The 20,091-nt window shown below is 44.1% G+C and overlaps 1 protein-coding gene across 1 annotated transcript; it reads right to left on the reverse strand.

Moving 5' to 3' along the window:
- Positions 1–311: 311 nt before the first annotated feature.
- On the reverse strand, positions 312–3,208 carry LOC119341914 (zinc finger protein WIP2-like). The gene is made up of 2 exons (XM_037613765.1): positions 2,357–3,208; positions 312–1,242 (listed from the first exon to the last, which is right to left on the reverse strand). Exons 1-2 carry the CDS (start codon positions 2,966–2,968, stop codon positions 742–744), a joined length of 1,113 nt encoding a protein of 370 aa, XP_037469662.1. The 5' UTR covers positions 2,969–3,208; the 3' UTR covers positions 312–741.
- Between the last annotated feature and the right edge of the window lie 16,883 nt (positions 3,209–20,091).

Raw genomic sequence — 20,091 nt, forward strand, 5'->3', positions numbered from 1 at the left:
ATTAGCTTTTGTATGCTTCAATTACAGAACGATAGTAAATCACTTCTTGGATCTAAGGAAATAAAACTTACAGATAACTAGATTTTCAACTTCCAATCATCTCAAATTAAAGCATGATCACAAACATGCAAGACTCCAATATACCACAACTTGTGCTAAAAACAAGAAAATTAGTTATAAACATCAGATGAACACAAAAGATGTCAAGACTTAATTAGTACTCCTTCATCCCAAAATAAGTGTCGCTAATTTAGAACAATTTTGTACCAAATTTGTGATAAATCAGCGACACTTATTTTGGGACGGAGGGAGTAGTAGTAATAAGCCAGTAGGCCCGTGGCCATTGCATGCATGCATGATATCTTCTTTGAAATTTTGAATTAATATTTGATAATCTGTATCACCATATACCAAATCAAAGTCTACACATACAATGAAGCTAGCTAGGGTAGGCTATACCCGAACAATTAGAAATTCACTCACCTCTCTCATAAGTCATAACCATACATGCACCGATCGATCCCTTGATTAATCCAGCTGCAAATGTATAATCCATCTTTCTTTCACAATTAAAACGCACCCTTCACTGTTCGCACTATCAACTATATACGCCTGCCTGCAAGCTTCATGTATACAGATAGTACGTACTGCCAGTAATAGCTTGCGCTCCCACACCTCAGCTCACATGCATATATACTTACCCAGTAGGCCGTAGCCCTAGAGATGGACCGGCTCGATCGGTTAATTGGCCTTCCAATGGCGACGGTCGCTGCCGGCGCTGTTGGTGGTGGTGGCCGCGGCAGCGGTGTTGACGGTGTGGTCAACCTCGGAGGAAGGGTCGCGGTCGTCGTCGTCAAGGTCGAAGCAGTCGATGCCGCAGGGCGCGTGGCCGCGGCCGAAGGCGCGGATGTGGTCCTTGAGGGAGCGCTTGTGCTTGAAGTCGGAGCCGCAGGCGCAGTACCAGAGCTTGCCGCAGTTCTTCTCGTGGGTGCGCCAGTCGCCGCGCACGGCGAAGGCCTTGCCGCACTTGCGGCACATGAAGGGCTTGATCCCGTGCTTGCGCTTGTAGTGCGTCTGCAGGGTGCGGAAGTCCTTGAGCGGGCGGGCGCGCGGGTGGTCGACGTTGTTCCGGCAGCCCGCCGCGCAGCAGTAGCACGGCAGGCGGAGCATCGCCGTCGGCTGCGTCCCCCGGAGCGACTCCGGGCCCTTCCGGTACTGCGACCCGTGCCCCCACATGTGCATCTGCAAGCGCAAGCGTCCATGGCAACTGATGGATCAGACATGAGACAGACAGACAGAGTTGTAATGGCTTACACATGCATGCATGGACAAATTGGACACGGAGTGGTGCTTGCTGGTGCCGACCGCAGAGTGTTCGTTGCGTGTGTACAGCGGCTCGATCGGAGCTACCGAGCGGCATTGCCGCTGCATGCACTGTGGCTAGTCAGGAGGGAGAGAGCTACGAAGGTGCAAGACGAAGTGATGGCTCTCCGTCTTCACGTGCTTGAGGCAACGGGGGATGGGAGGATAATTTAAGTTGCAGAGGGACCATCTCTCTCTCTCTAGCTACCAGTATCTAGTTGCATAGATGCATCAATTAGGGGGAGAGAGAGCAAAAGGGATGTTGAGCAATGGACTGTGCGAGACTGAAGGGCACTGCTCGTGGTGGGGTTTGTTGCAGAGAAGGAGAGAGAGGAGGAGTCTGTGGCCGGCGTTGGCTTGAGACGCGCACACCGATCTGTGTAACCTTGAAGGAACTGATCAGGGAAAGATAAAGATGCCTTTCTGCTAGATCTTTCTTCCCAGATCTCTCTCCTTTTCTCTCCCTGCGCTGCGCGTCCAGCCCGCTGCCAATTGAAAAGGCAAAACAAGCGCAAACTCCAAGATCGGTCAGTCTAATACTGCCCAGTAGCCAGCATAGGAGCTCATAGTTCTCCATGTCAATGGCCGTCCCAGAGCCATTACTGCATGCCCTCTCTCTTCCCTCTTCCCACTACCCCCCCGGTTCAGTCAAATCAACGAGATACGGCAGACAGAGTGCATGACCTCTCTCTACTTCCCTCCCAGTTCAGTCAAATCAACAAGATACGTCAGCGAGCGAGCGAGAGAGAGAGGTGGTACAAGAAGCAGCGGCACTTGCTCCTAGATCCACCGCCGCTGCACCTTGCACAGGACAAAGGAAGCCAGAGATGCATGCACTGCTCCAATTCACGCACATGAAGGATAAAAAGAAGTTCACAACACAAACATCCAAAACAAAATCAACTAAAATCCCCCAATCAAGACCAGACAGGATCAGAACCAAAAATTGAAATCCGATGCATGCACAATGCAATTCGAAGATGGATCACCTCACCTGCATGTTGTTGTATCTGTTGAAGGTCTTGTAGCAGACGGGGCAGGAGAACTGCGTGGGACCAATGAGGATCTGGGATGGGGTGGGGATCCAGTACTGCCCCTTTGTGAGCCTCCCTATCCCCAGGGAGGCGCACCCCACCCCGAGCGCCATCGTGCTGCCATCCTCCTCCTCTCCTTCGCCTTCCTCCTGCCCTTCTTCCTGCTGCTGCTGGCTTCTCTCCTCAGCAGCCACTCCTCCCGCCGCTGCTGCTTCTTGGTGGTGGTCGCCGCTGCCGGCTGCTGCATCAGAGGGGCTGGGGCTGGGCAGGCCGATGTGCAGGGCAACGGTGACCTCCCCGGCTGCCTGATCGGCAGCTTCTGCCTGGCTGCTGCAGGAGGCGGTGGTTATGACCTTGTGATCTTCTTGATCGTGGTGTTGATGGGGGTTGTGGCAGGTTGAGGAGGAGGGCGTGAGGCTGAGGAGGGGGAGGGCTTCCCTGATCGGAGGGGAGGAGGGAGGTGGGTGGTGGAGGTTGGAGGTGTAGCTGGGGAAGGGGGAGGAGGAAGAAGCCGCTGCGTTGGAGTAGCGGAAGCTGTAGCCCCTCAAGAAATTGGTGTAGGGATCCCCCATGGATGGATCGACTGGTGGTACAGTGGAGCTGGAGATAGCAGAGACACGGTGTGGATGAGAAATGGCAGCTAATATAAATAGAGAGAGAGAGAGGCTTCGGTATGGATCACCAAGAGGAGAAGAAGAAGAGAGGGAGAGATGAGAGAGACGGAGATAAAGGTGTTGTGTGTGCGTGTAGTAGCCCTAAAGGTGTAAATGAGGCTGTAGAGGACGAAAGGGAAGTTCACTAGAGAGAGAGAGGGACGGGGGGAGGGAGGGGGATGAGGATCACCTGGCTGACAGCATAGAGAGAGGGGAAAAGTTTTGGTGGTGCGTATGAACAAAAGCAAAAGGTTTGGAAGGGGAAGAAGAGGAGTGTGGATACTACTCATTCTGGTGCTGCATGCTAGGATGTCTGTAGTCAGTCAATGGTGATTCATTCATAAATAAACCTTGGGACTTGGAAGCTTGAATTCTCTCCTTCCCTTATTATTCCCGTGGAAGTATGGGAACCAAATATCCCCTGCAATACTTTAATTGACCAAAGACGAAAATTTATGTCACCCAGCATGCAGTAGCATATGCCAGCAAGAAAATCAGTGACAGTATATCGAAACAGTTACCCTATGACTCGGTCATTTTTTTTACCTCGAGCTTTATTCCATATGAATAGGGTTACAGTCGAGAGGCAAGAGTTCCTCCATACACGGTGGTCCATGATCTAGCCATACTCTCGGTATGACTATACAAAGCCAACTGATCTGCTACTCTATTTTCTCGTGCTTAATCTTTTTCTTTTTGCAGGACAAGTTGTCACCGGTTAGGGCCATCAATGCCTCCGAGGAGTCTGACTGGACCAGAATAGGAACATCACAATGTTGAGCTGCCAGCGCCATACCTTGCTCCATGCATGCAACTCCGCCTCTAGTGCATGCAACTCGGTCATCTTTTGTTCATAGTAATTTTGTAGGAATTCTATATGATAGGATTCCTATAGGAATTTTTTTGCTATATCCATTTGGTTTGTAGAAATAGATTACTATATGCTGGATTGATTCATAGTCATATCCTTCATATTTAAAAAAAAGCGGTATTTTTCCTATAGGAGAAGAGATACATGTCAGTATTTCTCCCCATAGTCAAGTAAAAGACAAAACAAATATGAGATCAGATGTACTATCTTAAATCTCATAAAAAATTGAATAAACAAATTTCATAATGATTGAACTAACGCACATGTATGTACCATGTACCAAACAAACCCAAGTAGAGAGATACTAGATCAGAGAGAAGAAGAGGCTAGCTTAGATGGCGCCAAGCCAAGCTTCCACTGCATACGCTTTGCGCTAGCGACATGCATGCCGTGCCCCCACCTAGAGAGAGAAAGGGTTGGAGATAGAGAGAGGGAGGGAGATGGAGTAGTACCAACAAACAACACTGTTCTGCCATGGCCATGGGCGCCAACTAATCATATACGAATTGCTTGTGTATTGCAAAGAAACAATCAAGGCGGAGAAACTGTATGGCTATGGCTAGATAGGCCGTTGTAGCTTTTGCTTTGTGTAGTGGAATACTAAAGCTTAGCTTTTTTCTGTCTGTAGCTTTTCCATGTTAAGTCATAGATTGTCTTGATGATTACACAAGAAGTGTGTGGCTGCATGTTAGTTTGATGCTTGTATCTTTGCACTATGCTTATTAAGGACTCCTGTTTTTATTAGCTATATATAATTTCTGCAATTCTTAAAGGAAGTAATGCTGATAAGGTTCAAAATAATGAGACATCCTTGTTGGTCTCCAAGAAAGCGGATAAAAATATCTTGAAGACAGTGTGACAACCCCAAAGTCATGTCTTAATGTAGTGTTCGAGTTACTGACCACTACTGCTGGCACAAGCTCTTCGAACTCGCTGCCTGAATCAATTCGGCTTCTTGAGTCTCAACTTCAAGTTGAAAGACATTGATCAGATGTGCTGTGACACGAATCCGAAGAAACGAGGAAGTCTCTACAGAATTCAGATGCATACTTTCTGGTGCAACAGCAAGCGCTTGAGGATTTAAGCGCCAAACAAGAGAAAACTAACAAAGTTGCTAAGCTTCTTGCCAGCATGTTGGGTACCCAGGATATTGTTTTATGAGCTCTTCTGATGTGGTTTCAGTTCTGGACTTGTTTTGCTGCGGCGTTTATTTGCACTGGTCGCCAACTTTGACAACCAGTGTATGTAATATGCTGCTTTGTTTACTATATTTGCACTGGTGGTGAACTTTGATGCCTAGTGGATGTAATCTGTGTAATCGTCGTAATATTCCAGAGTTAGTTGCTTGCTTATTTATTTTCTTATTTACTTGTTTGCTTGTAGTTCTGCAGTTCTTTTTCCTCGGTTTCCTGGTGACCGCAATAACAATGGTCCACATATGTGTCATTGTAACCATGGTCCTCCTACGTGTCGTAGGATCCATGGTCCTTCTTCGGGTCCTAGGATCCATTGTCCTCCTACGGGCTGTAGGGTCCATGGGCCTCCTAGGGGCCTTAGGATCCTTGGGCCTCTTACGGGCCTTAGGATCCATATGCCTCTTACGGCCCGTAGGATCCATGGGCCTCTTACGGGCCGTAGGATCCATGGGCCTCTTACAGGCCGCAGGATCCATGGGCGGAAGGGCCTCTTACAGGCCGCAGGATTCATGGGCCATATTGATCATGGACCAGTGTTTGAACGCGATTTGGGCCGTAAACGGGCTAGAATTTGAACTTTTTGTTTATGGGCTCGGGCCATAATGGGCCGTTAATAGGCCGTACAGCAGAGCAGGCTTAACGGGTCATTAATGGGCCCGTAATACATGATAGGATGAATAAGGCCCAAAGGGTTAACGGGCCACAAACAGGCCGACTGTAACCACTACCCGAGTTTGGCATATTAGCGGAACATGCCAGTAACGGTCCGCAAGTAACTGAAGGTCGGAAATGAGCCCGAGAATATATGGGCCTTAGAAGACCGAAAGATAACATGGGCTGAAATCGGCCCAACTGAATCATGGGCCGTTAATGGGTATAAAAGCAAATTACTGTTTATTATGGGCCAGAGTCACCACGGGCCGTTAAAGGGCCTAAAGAAACAGAAGGCCTCATATGGGCCGAAAGACGTCATGGGTCATACATGGACCAAAAGTGACAACGGGCTCGAATTATATTGGACTGCCCACAAGATGCTAATGGGCCGAATTCGAAAAGGCCATAACGGGCCGTAAATGGGCTATACGCGCATAGGCCGTTAACAGGATTTTGATGGGACAACTTATTAACTTTTAACCAAGTCAAACATCTGACCTTTTTAGCCTAAATGGTCCACCGTTGGGCCGTGCCATGTGTCTTCGAATCATGCCTCCTGTCCATTGGACGGTTGACATCTGTACCAAAGTGGAGCTGACACGTGGTTACATCGGCCAATGACAAATTTACACATGGAAAATCGCCATTGGTCATGGCTGTTAACGTGTTATCGGATCCAAAACCGAACCCGATAGCTTAACGGTGCCCCATTACGGTGGATGTCACGTGTCGGTTACCCTTGACGAAAGCACTTCCATGACACGCCATTTATCGTCATGGAAGTGGAGATCTTTGTGATGATAATTGGAGTTTTGTCATGGAACACTTGTATGACAGCACAGGTATGACTATCTTGATTCTATCATAAAATCGTCATGGATGTACATGCATGATATAAAACATGACCTACTGTGATAAACACGTATCATCACAGAAGTGCTTTTTTTGTAGTGCTTGCTGAAGGAAATATGCCCTAGAGGCAATAATAAAATTATTATTTATTTCCTTATTTCATGATAAATGTTTATTATTCATGCTAGAATTGTATTAACCGGAAACATAATACATGTGTGAATACATAGACAAACATAGTGTCACTAGTATGCCTCTACTTGACTAGCTCGTTAATCAAAGATGGTTAAGTTTCCTAACCATAGACATGAGTTGTCATTTGATTAATGGGATCACATCATTAGGAGAATGATGTGATTGACATGACCCATTCCGTTAGCCCAGCACTTGATCGTTTAGTATGTTGCTATTGCTTTCTTCATGACTTATACATGTTCTTGTAACTATGAGATTATGCAACTCCCGTTTACCGAAGGAACACTTTGTGTGCTACCAAATGTCACAACGTAACTGGGTGATTATAAAGGAGCACTACAGGTGTCTCCAAAGGTACATGTTGGGTTGGCGTATTTCAAGATTAGGTTTTGTCACTCCGATTGTCGGAGAGGTATCTCTGGGCCCTCTCGGTAATGCACATCACTATAAGCCTTGCAAGCAATGTAACTAAATGAGTTAGTTACGGAATGATGCATTACATAACGAGTAAAGAGACTTGTCGGTAACGAGATTGAACTAGGTATTGGATATCGACGATCGAATCTCGGGCAAGTAACATACCGATGACAAAGGGAACAACGTATGTTGTTATGCGGTTTGACCGATAAAGGTCTTCGTAGAATATGTAGGAGCCAATATGGGCATCCAGGTTCCGCTATTGGTTATTGACCGAGAATAGTTCTAGGTCATGTATACATAGTTCTTGAACCCGTAGGGTCCGCACGCTTAACGTTACGATGACAGTTTTATTATGAGTTTATAAGTTTTGATGTACCGAAGTTTGTTCGGAGTCCCGGATGTGATCACGAACATGACGAGGAGTCTCAAAATGGTCGAGACATAAAGATCGATATATTGGAAGCCTATGTTTGGACATCGGAAGTGTTCCGGGTGAAATTGGGATTTTACCAGAACACCGGGGGGTTACCGGAACCCTCCCGGGGGTTAATGGGCCTTAGTGGGCCATGAGGGAGAAGAGGAGGGCCGGCCAGGGCAGGCCGCGTGCCCCCTAGTCCGAATAGGACAAGGAAGGGGGGGGGGCGCCCCCCTTTCCTCTTTCCCCTACCCCCTTTCCTTCTCCACCAAGGCAAGAGGGGGGAGTCCTACTCCCGGTGGGAGTAGGACTCCTCCAGGCGCACCCCTAGGGGGCCGGCCGCACCTCCCCCTCCCTCCTTTATATACGGGGGCAGGGGGGCACCCTAGAACACACAAGTTGATCTTCAAGATCGTTCCTTAGCCGTGTGCGGTGCCCCCCTCCACCATATTCCACCTCGGTCATATCATCGCGGAGTTTAGGCGAAGCCCTGCGCCGGTAGAACATCATCATGGTCACCACGCTGTCGTGCTGATGGAACTCATCCCCGACACTTTGCTGGATCGGAGTCCGGGGATCGTCATCGAGCTGAACGTGTGCTGAACTCGGAGGTGCCGTACGTTCGGTACTTGGATCGGTCGGATCGTGAATACGTACGACTACATCAACCGCGTTGTCATAACGCTTCCGCTTACGGTCTACGAGGGTACGTGGACAATACTCTCCCCTCTCGTTGCTATGCATCACCATGATCTTGCGTGTGCGTAGGAATTTTTTTGAAATTACTAGGTTCCCCAACAGTGGCATCCGAGCTTGGTTTTATGCGTAGATGTCATATGCACGAGTAGAACACAAGTGAGTTGTGGGCGATACAAGTCATACTGCTTACCAGCATGTCATACTTTGGTTCAGCGGTATTGTGAGATGAAGCGGCCCGGACCGACATTACGCGTACGCTTATGCGAGACTGGTTTCACCGTTACGAGCACTCGTGCTTAAAGGTGACTGGCGGGTGTCTGTCTCTCTCACTTTAGCTGAATCGAGTGTGGCTATGCCCGGTCCTTGCGAAGGATAAAACAGCACTAACTTGACGAACTATCGTTGTGGTTTGGATGCGTAGGTAAGAACGGTTCTTGCAAAGTCCGTAGCAGCCACGTAAAATTTGCAACAACAAAGTAGAGGACGTCTAACTTGTTTTTGCAGGGCATGGTTGTGATGTGATATGGTCAAGACATGATGCTATATTTTATTGTATGAGATGATCATGTTTTGTAACCGAAGTTATCGGCAACTGGCAGGAGCCATTTGGTTGTCGCTTTATTGTATGAAATGCAAACGCCCTGTAATTGCTTTACTTTATCACTAAGCGGTAGCGATAGTCGTAGAAGCAATAGATGGCGTAACGACAACGATGCTACGATGGAGATCAAGGTGTCGCGCCGGTGACGATGGTGATCACGACGGTGCTTCGAAGATGGAGATCACAAGCACAAGATGATGATGGCCATATTATATCACTTATATTGATTGCATGTGATGTTTATCCTTTATGCATCTTATCTTGATTTGATTGACGGTAGCATTTTAAGATGATCTCTCACTAAAAATTATCAAGAAGTGTTCTCCCTGAGTATGCACCGTTGCGAAAGTTCTTCGTGCTGAGACACCACGTGATGATCGGGTGTGATAGGCTCTACGTTCAAATACAACGGGTGCAAAACAGTTGCACACGCGGAATACTCAGGTTAAACTTGACGAGCCTAGCATATAACATATATGGCCTCAGAACACGGAGACCGAAAGGTCGAGCGTGAATCATATAGTAGATATGATCAACATAGTGATGTTCAACATTGAAACTACTCCATCTCACATGATGATCAGACATGGTTTAGTTGATTTGGATCACGTGATCACTTAGATGACTAGAGAGATGTCTGTCTAAGTGAGAGTTCTTACGTAATATGATTAATTGAACTTAAATTTATCATGAACTTAGTCCTGGTAGTATTTTGCAAATTATGTTGTAGATCAATAGCTCGCGTTGTTGCTTTCATATGTTTATTTTGATATGTTCCTAGAGAAAACTGTGTTGAAAGATGTTAGTAGCAATGATGCGGATTGGATCTGTGATCTGAGGTTTATCCTCATTGCTGCACAGAAGAATTATGTCCTTAATGCACCGCTAGGTGACAGACCTATTGCAGGAGCAGATGCAGACGTTATGAACGTTTGGCTAGCTCAATATGATGACTACTTGATAGTTTAGTGCACCATGCTTAACGGCTTAGAATCGGGACTTCAAAGACGTTTTGAACGTCATGGACCATATGAGATGATCCAGGAATTGAAGTTAATATTTCAAGCAAATACCCGAGTTGAGAGATATGAAGTGTCCAACAAGTTCTATAGCTAAAAGATGGAGGAGAATCGCTCAACTAGTGAGCATGTGCTAAGATTGTCTGGGTACTACAATCGCTTGAATCAAGTGGGAGTTAATCTTCCAGATAAAATAGTGATTGACAGAATTCTCTAGTCACCATCACCAAGTTAGTAGAACTTCGTGATGAACTATAATATGCAAGGGATGACGAAAGTGATTCCTAAGCTCTTCGTGATGTTGAAATCGACGAAGGTAGAAATCAAGAAAGAGCATCAAGTGTTGATGATTGACAAGACCACTAGTTTCAAGAAAAGGGCAAAGGGAAAGAAAGGGAAACCTCAAGTAGAATGGCAAACAAGTTGTCACTCCCGTGAAGAAGCCCAAAGCTGGACCTAAGCCTGAAACTGAGTGCTTCTACTGCAAAGGAAATGGTCACTGGAAGTGGAACTACTCCAAATATTTGGTGGATAAGAAGGATGGCAAAGTGAACAAGGGTATATTTTGATGTACAGGTTATTGATGTGTACCTTACTAGTTTTTATAGTAGCCCCTGAGTATTTGATACTTGTTCGGTTGCTAAAAAATTAGTAACTCGAAACATGAGTTACAGAATAAACAGAGACTAGTTGAAGGGGAAGTGACGATGAGTTTTGGAAGTAGTTCCAAGATTGATATGATCATCATCACACACTCCCTATACTTTCGGGATTAGTGTTAAACCTAAATAAATGTTATTTAGCTTTTGCGTTGAGCATGAGTATGATTTGATCATGTTTATTGCAATACGGTTATTCATTTAAAGTCAGAGAATAATTGTTGTTCTGTTTACATGAATAAAACCTTCAATGGTCATACACCCAATGAAAATAGTTTATTGGATCTCAATCGTAGTGATACACATATTCATAATATTGATGCCAAAAGATGCAGAGTTGATAATGATAGTGCAACTTATTTGTGGCACTGCCGTTTAGGTCATATCGGTATAAAGCGCATGAAGAAACTCCATACTGATGGGATTTTGGAATCACTTGATTATGAATCACTTGGTACTTGCGAACCGTGCCTTTGGGAGAGATGACTAAAACTCCGTTCTTCGAAACAACGGAACGAGCAACAAACTTGTTGGAAATAATACATACTGATGTATGCAGACCGATGAGTATTAAGGCTCGTGGCGGGTATCGTTATTTTCTGACCTTCACAGATAACTTGATGAAACATAAGTCTGAAATAGTTGAAAGGTTCAAAGAATTTCAGAGTGAAGTGGAAAATCATCGTAACAAGAAAATAAAGTTTCTGCGATCTGATCGTGGAGATAAATATTTGAGTTACGAGTTTGGTCTTCAATTAAAACAATGTGGAATAGTTTTCACAAACTCACGCCACCTGGAACACCACAATGTAATGGTGTGTCCGAACGTCATAATCGTACTTTACTAGATATGGTGCGATCTATGATATCTCTTATCAGTTTACCACTATCGTTTTGGGGTTATGCATTAGAGACAGCTGCATTCACGTTTAATAGGGCACCATCTAAATCCGTTGAGACGACACCGTATGAACTATGGTTTAGCAGTAAACCTAAGCTGTCGTTTCTTAAAGTTTGGAGTTGCGATGCTTATATGAAAAAGTTTTTCAACTTGATAAGCTCGAACCCAAATCGAAGAAGTGCGTCTTCATAGAATACCCAAAGGAAACTGTTGGGTACACCTTCTATCACAGATCCGAAGGCAAAACATTCGTTGCTAAGAATGGATCCTTTCTAGAGAAGGAGTTTCTCTCGAAAGAAGTGAGTGGAAGGAAAGTAGAACTTGATGAGGTAACTGTACCTTCTCCCAAACTGGAAAAATAGTTCATCACTGAAATCAGTTCCAGTGATTTCTACACCAATTAGTGAGGAAGCTAATGATGATGATCATGAAACTTCAGATCAAGTTACTACAGAACCTCGTAGGTCTTCCAGAGTACGGTCCGCACCAGAGTGGTATGATAATCCTGTTCTGAAAGTCATGTTACTAGACCATGATAAACCTACAAACTATGAGGAAGCGATGATGAGCCCAAATTCCGCAAAATGGCTGGAGGCCATGAAATCTGAGATAGGATCCATGTATGAGAACATAGTGTGGACTTTGGTGGAGTTGCCCGATGATCGGCAAGCCATATTGTATAAATGGATCTTCAAGAGGAAGACGGATGTTGATAGTAGTGTTACTATCTACAAAGCTCGACTTGTCGCAAAAAGGTTTTTGACAAGTTCAAGGTGTTGACTACAATGAGATTTTCTCAACTGTAGCGATGCTTAAGTCTGTCCGAATCATGTTAGCAATTGCCACAATTTATGAAATCTGGCAAATGGATGTCAAAACTGCATTCCTTAATGGTTTTCTTAAAGGAGAGTTGTATATGATGCAACCAGAAGGTTTTGTCAATCCTAAAGGTGCTAACAAAATATGCAAGCTCCAGCAATCCATCTATGGACTGGTGCAAGCATCTCGGAGTTGGAATATACGCTTTGATAAGTTGATCAAAGCATATAGTTTTATACAGACTTGCGGTGAAGCCTGTATTTACAAGAAAGTGAGTGGGAGCACTACAACATTTCTGATAAGTATATGTGAATGACATATTGTTGATCGGAAATAATGTAGAATTATTCTGCAAAGCATAAAGGAGTGTTTGAAAGGAGTTTTTTCAAAGTAAGACCTCGACAAAGCTACTTACATATTGAGCATCAAGATCTATTGAGATAGATTAAGACGCTTGATAAGTTTTTCAATAAGTACATACCTTGTCAAGATTTTGAAATAGTTCAAAATGGAACAGTCCAAGAAAGAGTTCTTGCCTGTGTTGCAAAGGTGTGAAATTGAGTAAAGACTCAAATCCTGACCACGGCAGAAAATAGAAAAGAGAATGAAAGTCATTCCCTATGCCTCAGTCATAGGTTCTATAAAGTATGCTATGCTATGTACCAGACCTATTGTATACCTTGCTCTGAATTTGGCAAGGGAGTACAATAGTGATCTAGGAGTAGATCACTAAACATTGGTCAAGAATATCCTTAGTGAGGACTAAGGAAATATTTCTCGATTATGGAGGTGATAAAAGAGCCCGTCGTAAAAAGTTACCTCGGTGCAAGTTTTCACACCGATCCAGATGACTCTAAGTCTCAATCTGGATACATATTGAAAGTGGGAGCAAGTAGCTAGAGTAGCTCCGTGCAGAGCATTGTAGACATAGAATATTTGCAAAATACATACGGCTCTGAATGTGACAGACCCATTGACTAAGCTTCTCTCACAAGCAAAACATGATCACACCTTAGTACTCTTTGGGTATTAATCACATAGGGATGTGAACTAGATTATTGACTACAGTAAACCCTTTGGGTGTTGGTCACATGATGATGTGAACTATTGGTGTTAATCATACACAGATATGAATATTGGTGTTAAATCACATGGCGATGTGAACTAGATTATTGACTCTAGTGCAAGTGGGAGACTGAAGGAAATATTCCCTAGAGGCAATAATAAAGTTATTATTTATTTCCTTATTTCATGATAAATGTTTATTATTCATGCTAGAATTGTATTAACCGGAAACATAATACATGTGTGAATACATAGACAAACATAGTGTCACTAGTATGCCTCTACTTGACTAGCTCGTTAATCAAAGATGGTTAAGTTTCCTAACCATAGACATGAGTTGTCATTTGATTAATGGGATCACATCATTAGGAGAATGATGTGATTGACATGACCCATTCCGTTAGCCTAGCACTTGATCGTTTAGTATGTTGCTATTGCTTTCTTCATGACTTATACATGTTCCTGTAACTATGAGATTATGCAACTCCCGTTTACCGGAGGAACACTTTGTGTGCTACCAAACGTCACAACGTAACTGGGTGATTATAAAGGAGCACTACAGGTGTCTCCAAAGGTACATGTTGCGTTGGCGTATTTCGAGATTAGGTTTTGTCACTCCGAATTGGAGAGGTATCTCTGGGCCCTCTCGGTAATGCACATCACTATAAGCCTTGCAAGCAATGTAATTAAACGAGTTAGTTACGGAATGATGCATTACATAACGAGTAAAGAGACTTGCCGGTAACGAGATTGAACTAGGTATTGGATACCGACGATCGAATATCGAGCAAGTAACATACCGATGACAAAGGGAACAAGGTATGTTGTTATGCGGTTTGACCGATAAAGATCTTCGTAAAATATGTAGGAGCCAATATGGGCATCCAGGTTCCGCTATTGGTTATTGACTGAGAATAGTTCTAGGTCATGTCTACATAGTTCTCGAACCCGTAGGGTCTGCACGCTTAACGTTATGATGATAGTTTTATTATGAGTTTATAAGTTTTGATGTACCGAAATTTGTTCGGAGTCCCGGATGTGATCACGGACATGACGAGGAGTCTCAAAATGGTCGAGACATAAAGATTGATATATTGTAAGCCTATGTTTGGACATCGGAAGTGTTCCGGGTGAAATCAGGATTTTATCGGAACACCGGGGGGTTACCGGAACCCTCCCGGAGGTTAATGGGACTTAGTGGGCCATGAGGGAGAAGAGGAGGGCCGGCCAGGGCAGGCCGCGCACCCCCTCCCCCCTAGTCCGAATAGGACAAGGAAGGGGGGGGGGGCGCCCCCCTTTCCTCTTTCCCCTCCCCCCTTTCCTTCTCCACCAAGGCAAGAGGGGGGAGTCCTACTCCCGGTGGGAGTAGGACTCCTCCAGGCGCACCCCTAGGGGGCCGACCGCACCTCCTCCTCCCTCCTTTATATACGGGGGCAGGGGGCACCCTAGAACACACAAGTTGATCGTCAAGATCGTTCCTTAGCCGTGTGCCGTGCCCCCCTTCCACCATATTCCACCTCGGTCATATCGTCGCGGAGTTTAGGCGAAGCCCTGCGCCGGTAGAACATCATCATCGTCACCACGCTGTCGTGCTAACAGAACTCATCCCCGACACTTTGCTGGATCGGAGTCCGGGGATTGTCATCGAGCTGAACGTGTGCTGAACTCGGAGGTGCCGTACGTTCGGTACTTGGATCGGTCGGATCGTGAAGACGTACGACTACATCAACCGCGTTGTCATAACGCTTCCGCTTACGGTCTACGAGGGTACGTGGACAATACTCTCCCCTCTCGTTGCTATGCATCACCATGATCTTGCGTGTGCGTAGGAATTTTTTTGAAATTACTACGTTCCCCAACAGCTGCACCTCCTTTGATGTGTGAGTAGTTTACCACAGACCTATGGGTCCATAGTGATTAGCTAGATGGCTTCTTCGCTCTCTTTGATCGTCAATACAATGTTCTCCTATGAGTTCTACTTGATGTAATCTTATTTTTCAGCCTGTTTGTTGGGATCCGATGAATTGTGGGTTTATGATCAGATTATTCATTTAAAGTAACTGAATCTTTTTGAACTTTATTATTTGTGATTGTTATAGCTATGTAATGCTTTCCGAGCTATGAGTTTTCTTTGGCCAAGTAGATGAGTAGATCATCAGTGGAAGTGGTGCATAGTAGTAGGTTCAATCTTGCGGTGTCCTCACCTCATGACAGAAGGGGTAGAGAGACATGGTATTGTATTGTTGCTACTAACGAGAAATGGACGGGGCTCAATCATATTGCTTGGTTTTATTCTGTCTATATTATGTCATCATACTTCATGCATTACTTTGTTTGTTACGAACTTAATACGTAGAGAGCCAAGCATAGAAGTGCTCTCGAAGTGGAGTAATAGTAGTAGATGCAGGCAGGAGCCGGTCTACTTGTCACAGACATAATGCCGATGTACATGATCATGCCATGAGTAACATCATAACTATCGAATAGCCGTGTCCACGGTAACAGATGCTCGTTGTTGTATCCCAATCTATACAACTAAAACTGGATACCGGAGACATGAAATGGATATGATGGCTCCGGGATTGCTTTTTCGCAGGGAGTCGAGGAAGAATCTCTGGGCGTTACTACAACATACTTACTACTTTATGTTATGCTAATCTTCACTCTTCTAGTTCTGCAAGATGCTAGTCTTTGATAGGCTAGGCCTTCCTCTCTATTCTGGCATTTCTGTAGTGTTGTCCAAAGATATAGCCCCATTCCTTTGATACCAATGCATACTTGGTATAGATCTGATGTAAGTCTTGCGAGTACTTTGGATTAGTACTCATGGTTGCTTTGCTACCCCTTTTCTCCTCTACCCGATTGCTGCGATCAGATGATGGAGCCCATGAGCTAGCTGATCCCGCTGACGACTACTAGTACCCCGACGGAGCATACTACTACGTGGAGACCGCCGATGACCAGGAGTAGTTAGGAGACTCCCAGGAAGGAGGCCTGCACCTTTTCGATCCAGTTATCGATGTTTTTATCAACCTTCTTAAGGAAGACTTGTTTATCTTATGTCTGTACTCAGATATTGTTTCTTCTGGTGACTCTTGTCTATTAGAGCTTATGTATTCGAGCCGTCGAGGTACCTGGCTTGTAATATAAAGCTTGTATTATTTTATTTGTGTCTAGAGTTGTGTTGTGATATCTTCCTGCGAGTCTCTGATCTTGATCGTGTGCATTTGCATGGATGATTAGTGCAGATTAAGTTGGGGGCATCACACTACTATCACAATATCAATCATGACATGGCAATCATTAATTTGAACTATAACTCCATGCTTAATGCCTACTGCCTGAGTAAAAGTAGAATTAGCCATATTCAATATAATCTCAATAGTAGCATAAGGGTCTAGATTGAGACAATCATAAATAGACTTGGGGATAGTGGAAACAGTAGCCCCTACATCACATCAATCACTGAATTTATTCAATCCAATCTCAGTCTCTATAGTAGGCTCAAAAGCATCGTCTCGCTTAGCTGGTAACTTACTGTAAAGTTTCTTTCTTTCATCATCAAGCTCACGTACGTTGGTTGCAACTTGCTCAACAAAGACATTATATGCTTCATTATTAGTTACCTCCGGTAGTGGGTACTTCATTGATATCATATTCACAAAATCTGCAATGATATAATTATACTCTGGCAGATGGCTTGTGTCCAGTTCTTCGGTCTTCTCATTGTTGCTTCTCACCATTTTAACATCTTCTACCGAGTTAGGTTCTGGTTTACCTGCAATCTTGGCTAAGTTTAATGTTTGACTCTCTGCAATTTTAGCCAGTTGTGCTTCCATATTCTTGAATCTTCCTTCAAGTATCTACACATCATTTGTTAGTACAACAACCTTACTAGTCAATTGACCAAGTAAGTTATCATGATTCTTCAAGGTATTCTTGAAGTTTTCATTCTGCTTAGTTTGACTGGCAATAAAACTTCTAAGAGATTCTTAAAGAGTACTTCTATTGCTGCTATTAGCTCCATTAAAATTATTTGATGCTCCTCCATTACTAGGGTAAGGGAGTCTAGGAGCATAACCATTATTTTTCCAGTTGAGATTATAGCTATTACGAGCAATAAAAGTCACATCACTAGTTTTCTTCATTGGTGATGGCATTCACATTTACCTCTTCTTTACCTTTCATCATGGAGATAAGTTCATCAAGTTTTACTGTCAACTCTGTGCTACCTTCTTCTATCACGTTCACCCTCCTAGTGGTGGCTCTTTCAACATGCCATTGGGCATGGTTTTCTTGCATGTTGTCAAGTAATTTCTTGACATCATCTATGGGCTTTCCCATGATTGTTTCTCCTTCATCTGTGTCAAGCATAGTTTTTGACATTTGATTTAAACCATTATAAAACATATGAAGGATTAACCACTCCTCCATTCCATGATTAGGGCAATTCCTCATAGCTCCTTTGATTCCATCCCACACAAGCGCTAGTGGCTCACACTTTTCCTGCTTGAAACCTCCAATCTGAGAATGTAATTGCATAATTTTTTCTTGAAACCTCCATGGACAAAACTTAGATAAAAATTTGCTGCGACAATCAGGCCAAGAAGTAATACTTCCTCTAGGTAGAGATAGAAGGCATTCTTTTGCTTTTCCTCTCGAAGAGAAAGGAAATAGAGGGAACTCCAAAGCATCAGGGTCATAATCTCTAATGTGTGTCCTCTTGTATAATTTAGTAAAATTATGCAAGTGCATGCCGGCATGTTCAAAACCAGAGCCTCCAAATTGGTCCTATTGAACCTTGGAAACTATGTTCGGTTTGATCTCATCCTTAGCGGCTGCAACCTCAAGTTGTGCTATTGGTTCACGCATGAAGTTGTTGCTGGCAGTAGCAAAACTTGCAACATTATGAGCCAAGGTGATCTTTTTGGGTTTCAACTAACAAGGCTTGTAACAAGAATAAAACTTAGACTAAAAATAGAAAAGTAAAAAACAAAAAGTGAAACTTAAATTTAACAAAATCTCTAAACACAAAGACTAGGAATACTAAATTCCTTCCCGGTAATGGTGCCAGAAAAAGGGCTTGATACCTCCTTTTAGTGATCAGGTAATGGAACCAAAAAGTGTATCCCTCACCTATTTCCCCAGAAGTGACCCTGGGTAATAGATATGTCTCCATCGTATCTATAATTTTTGATTGTTTCATGCGAATATTATACAACCTTCACATACCTTTGGCAATAATTTATATGATTTATTGGACTAACATATTGATCCAGTGCCCAGTGCTAGTTCTTGTTTGTTCCATGTTTTGTTTCGCAGAATATCCATATCAGATGAAGTCAAAATGCAATAAAAATTTATGGAGAATTATTTTGGAATAGATTTGATTTTTGGGAGGTGGAATCAACACAAAAGGAGGCACACAACCCCCACAGTACACCAGGGCATGCCCTAGGGCTCAAGCACGTGTGGTGGGTTGTGGTCACCTCATAAGGCGGTTGCTGCTCGGAAGCTTATATCTGGAAAAAAATTGTGTTAAAATCTCAGCAGAATCGGAGTTACGGATCTCCGGGAATGTAAGAAACGGCTTTCGTCCAGAAAACAGGAACGTGAAACAAAAGAGAACAGAGAGGAAGATCCAATCTCGGAGGGGCTCCTACCCCTCCACCTCCATGACAACCATGGACCATAGGGGGAACCCTCCTCCCATTTGGGGGCACTGGTATAATGAGGTGTTATACAAGCGGTTTTTAACCCCTTTCCGCGACAGCATTTGGAACCGTCGCCAAGTGAGTAACTGCGATAGGGTGGGTCCTTCCCACATGACCCAGAAACCGTCGGGGATAGGGAGCCTTGATGCATATAATTGTCCCTATATAACCATTCTGATATCTCGAATATCCCAAATGTTTCATCCTTGCTACTCGTTTGTGCTCTTATTGCTATCGGAGTCGGAGTTTTGTGGTTTTACCTAAAACCAGGCACATTCCAGGCACGGGAGTTTTCTAGGCATGTACCAAACTCTACGTTTACGATTCCTGGCACATCACAAATGGTTCATGATTGTAAACTGAAAGCACAAGTGCTCCCTGGGTGATTTTGGTAATTAATGTCAACATATCTCTTGTTGGACCAATACTTTTATCTAGTGTATTTCAGTTAAGTCCAATAGTGGAGTGGCATGGACAAGAGGATGTGGAACCCCTTCAAGATGCCAAGGACAAAGGATTGGCTCAAGCTCAAAGCTGAAGACTCTACATTTTCTATTTTCAGTGATCCAAGATCACATTGAGTCCATAGGAAAGCCAATACTATTAAAAGGGGATGAGGTGTTGCTTAATGGCTTGCTTGCTCAAAGTGCTTAGTGATATGCTCCAAAGCCCTCAGCTACTTTCTCACATCCACATATGTCCCAAACCAGAAGTCAAACTCGGCCCCACCGAATTGATCTATCCGGCGCCACTGAGTTCATTTGACATAGCCACTGCCAGAAACCCTAATCAATTCGGTCTCACCGATGGGATCTCGGTCTCATCGAGATGGGCTTGCAAACTCCCTGTTGTCTATTGCGATATTTTCGGTCTCACCAAAAATATGTAATCGGTCACACCAAGTTTGCCTGACCAACTCTCTGTTTTGCCTATTACCAAATCGGTCCCACCAAGTTTGTGTA

Source organism: Triticum dicoccoides, chromosome 7B (assembly GCF_002162155.2).
Source record: "Triticum dicoccoides isolate Atlit2015 ecotype Zavitan chromosome 7B, WEW_v2.0, whole genome shotgun sequence".
Taxonomy (NCBI): Eukaryota; Viridiplantae; Streptophyta; class Magnoliopsida; order Poales; family Poaceae; genus Triticum; species Triticum dicoccoides.

Coding starts and splice junctions, on each gene's coding strand:
- LOC119341914 (XM_037613765.1), bottom strand. CDS start 2,968: ATGGGGGATCCCTACACCAATTTCTTGAGGGGCTACAGCTTCCGCTAC. Junction 1,243..2,356: donor ACAGATACAACAACATGCAG/GTGAGGTGATCC, acceptor TTGCGCTTGCAG/ATGCACATGTGGGGGCACGG.